The sequence below is a fragment of the Empidonax traillii genome, unplaced genomic scaffold, assembly GCF_003031625.1.
Source record: "Empidonax traillii isolate 1590-97213 ecotype Southwest subspecies unplaced genomic scaffold, ASM303162v1 scaffold335:size599443, whole genome shotgun sequence".
Lineage (NCBI taxonomy): Eukaryota > Metazoa > Chordata > Aves > Passeriformes > Tyrannidae > Empidonax > Empidonax traillii.
Window position 1 is genome coordinate 154,590 of NW_020955528.1, and position 3,065 is coordinate 157,654.

Consider the following 3,065-nt stretch of genomic DNA (forward strand, 5'->3'; position numbering starts at 1 on the left):
GTGCTCAGCATTTTCAGTGCAGCTCTTTCCCAGCCCTCACTTGCTCACCCTTTGGAAAGCTAATACTTGATTTAAGCACATTTCTGCTCCCTCCATTTGTAAGGACAAATGTAAAGTAATTGTTTGATATCACAGCGGTTTCCTCAGGCTCCAGCTCTAATTTCCCACTAATACAGAATTGTCAGGGGGATCAATCTAACTCGGCACCTTCTGCCTCCTTGGAGTGGATTGGAAATGGCTTTTCTACTACGAGGCTGGGATTTGTGAGTCTCACTGTGAATGTTTTTCTCCTTTCAAGGAAAAAAATCATACAAGCAAATATCCCATTTTCCTGTCAACGGCTGTTAATCTGGGCTCTCCCTTCCCCTGCCCACAGCTGCCTCTGGGTCTCCTTGGGTCCCGTGGCTGACAGTGGCAGAGATGTAGATGGGGCTTTCTTAGATGCCCACTAATTACCTCCAATTTTTTCCTGTTAGAGCTCACTGGTCACTAACCACTCCCAGTAAGGCCTTGCAAACTGGTCCATGGTGTGTTGCATCCCCACAGGGCCACCGTGCCATCGCTCTGAGGCTCCCCCAGCCCCGTGGCAGAGGACAGCTCTGGGGAGGCCTGGGCAGGGCTGTGCTGCAGGTCATGCCAGGCTGATCCCCTAACCTACCCCAGCCCCCACCTGCTCCCTCACCTGCCAGCAGGCTCAGGGGCTCCCCACGGCCCCCCAGCTCTGCGTGGGGCTGCCCAGCCCTGCCCTAAGAACAGCCCATGCGTAGGGACCGGTGGAAGCCGCTTTATTTACATGAAGGGATCACATGCTGAACAAGGAAACTGGTGCCACTAAAGTACCCGTAACAGCAGGATTCTGTGCTTTATTCACAGGACAAAATATCAGTACAACATTTTCCATAGACTTCTTTGTCAAGCAGATACATCTCACTGTCCTCACGGGTACACACTGCGCGCAAGTGATGAAGGCAAAGCGGAGAGGCCAGAGCTCTGCCTGCCCAGGACGTGGGGGGACAGTCCCACTGCCACTGCCCAGGAGCACCCATCTGCTTTGGGACACAGAGGAGGGATGTGCTTGGAGCAGCCTGCGCACAGGCTGCAGGATGGGGCCATCACTGTGGCCCTGCAGACCACGTGGTGTTAAAAGCAAACAGGACCCCACAGGACAAGCCACAGCGCTGCTGACCTGCTGGGACAGGCAGGTCACCCTCATGCTCATCCCTCAGCGTGGTGACTGCAGCAGGACTCTGTGTCTTCCTTGTCTTGGCTCCAGAGCACTGCTGATTCCCAAGGGACAGGGAAGCCCTCGCCTGCCTCTGCTCGCAGTTCTGGGCAGGACGAGCTGGGGGGTCCCAGCTCTCTTGGGCCCCCCTCATGGAAGACTGCAGCCTAATGTCACTGCAGCTCTGCTCCCAGGCCCTTATTCCCACCTGAAGTCCTGCCCAACTGTTTCATAGAATTTGATATTATAAGGTCTATAAAAGTCCCGAAGCTGCTCGATCACCTCGGGGTCTATCTGCACATGAGTCCTGCCCTTGGACTTGCCCAGGCAGCGAGGCAAGCCACTGCTCTCCGACTTCTTCAGGCACGGAAAGCCTTTTGTCTTGTTGAAGTAGAAGTGCTTGTCCGTGATAACCCGTTTAATGCCCAGGAAGTCCTGGACTTTGCCCATCTCCCCGGCTGGATCTGTGATGAGCTTCTCCCCACTGACAAAGTGGATCTGGGAGAGGGGGAAGTACTGGAGCCAGCTCTCCAGGTGCACGGCGTACATCCCGATGCGGATGGCGTTCCAGGAGGTGTCCACCAGCCCCAGGCTGCGGTTTCGGAAGGTCAGCCCCTCGAAGGTGGGGATGTCTGGCTTCTTGGAGAGTGTCTGTGTGTAGTCTGAGATGGCCCTGGTGACCGGGTTCCGCACCACCACGATCAGCTTCGTCTCCCGGGACATGTTGAAGATCCGCCGTGGGGCCTCTTTGGTGACAAAGTAGCTGGGGGTCTTCTCCACCGTGATCTGGCTGTCCAGCGTCCGTGGCATCAGGCTCCTGCAAGCCAAGCAGAAGGTGGTGGTGAGGAAGGAGCTGGGACAGGCACCAGGAGGTGGTGACTGCAGCGTGGGGCTGCTGGCGTGTCCCCTCCCGGTGGGACAAGGCAGGCACAGCTCCCTCTGGCAGCGCTGTGGAGGACCCTGGCCATGGATGTCTCCCGGGTCCGTCCCAGCCCCCAAGGACCCCCTGGGCAGAGAATGGGGGCACTGGCAGCCCCACACGCACAGTAGCGGGTGTGTGCCCAGTGCCAGGACGCAGGAACGTGGTGACTGTGCCACTCCAGCGGTGGGAGCTGCAGCAAGGGGCTGCCCAGGGACGTGGGGCTCATGCCCATGAGGATATCACCTGCCCCACCAGGGCCTGACGAGGCCCACGGGCTCTGAGATGGGCTTCTGGGTACACCTGTCTGTTCCTGGCAGGGGGAGCTGGGCTGCAAGCCAGGCAGGGAGCACCAGACTGGGGGAAATGCAGCATCCCTGTGGCCCAGCTTAGCACTAATTAAATCATTTGCTTTGACATGTGAACATCCAAATCAAATAAAAACTAATGGGATGGAAAGATTTATAAATTGGTTTTGTATTACTAGAGTAAACTATCAAGTCCACCTCAGCCAGATTCCTGGTGCCGTGGGTCCCCAGGATGGAGTGGGCAGTGAGCAGGCAGGGAATGCCTGGCTGGAGTGGGCAGGGAGTGCTGGCAGCCAGGATGAGGCCAGCACTCTCCTGCTGCTCCCACCCCCCAGCAGCAGCCATGGTGTGAGCAGCTACAGCATGAAGTCAGCTCATGGGGCTCCCTGTGAGCCCCCCACAACGCACATCCCCAGGCAGGGTCTGCCAGGCTGGGCCCCACAGCAGGTGCTCACCCCTGCATGGGCACTTGGAGTTGGTACTGCAGTCACTTCACCAGCCCTGGAGCCCTGGGTGCCCCAGCGAGGCTCAGGCCAGCAGGAGCCACAGAAAGCAAACACAGCATCCCTGTCTGACAGCATCCCTGTCCACAGCCCTGTCTGACAGCATCCCTGTC

At 57.8% G+C, this 3,065-nt stretch overlaps 1 protein-coding gene across 1 annotated transcript in view; it reads right to left on the bottom strand.

Moving 5' to 3' along the window:
• Positions 1-843: 843 nt before the first annotated feature.
• Positions 844-3,065, bottom strand: part of HS3ST2 (heparan sulfate-glucosamine 3-sulfotransferase 2) — a 10,597-nt gene continuing 8,375 nt past the window's right edge. The window contains exon 2 of the mRNA XM_027891964.1: positions 844-2,039. Within this exon, the coding sequence (XP_027747765.1) occupies positions 1,421-2,039 (619 nt within the window). The 3' untranslated portion in view covers positions 844-1,420. The remainder of the gene's footprint in view (positions 2,040-3,065) is intronic.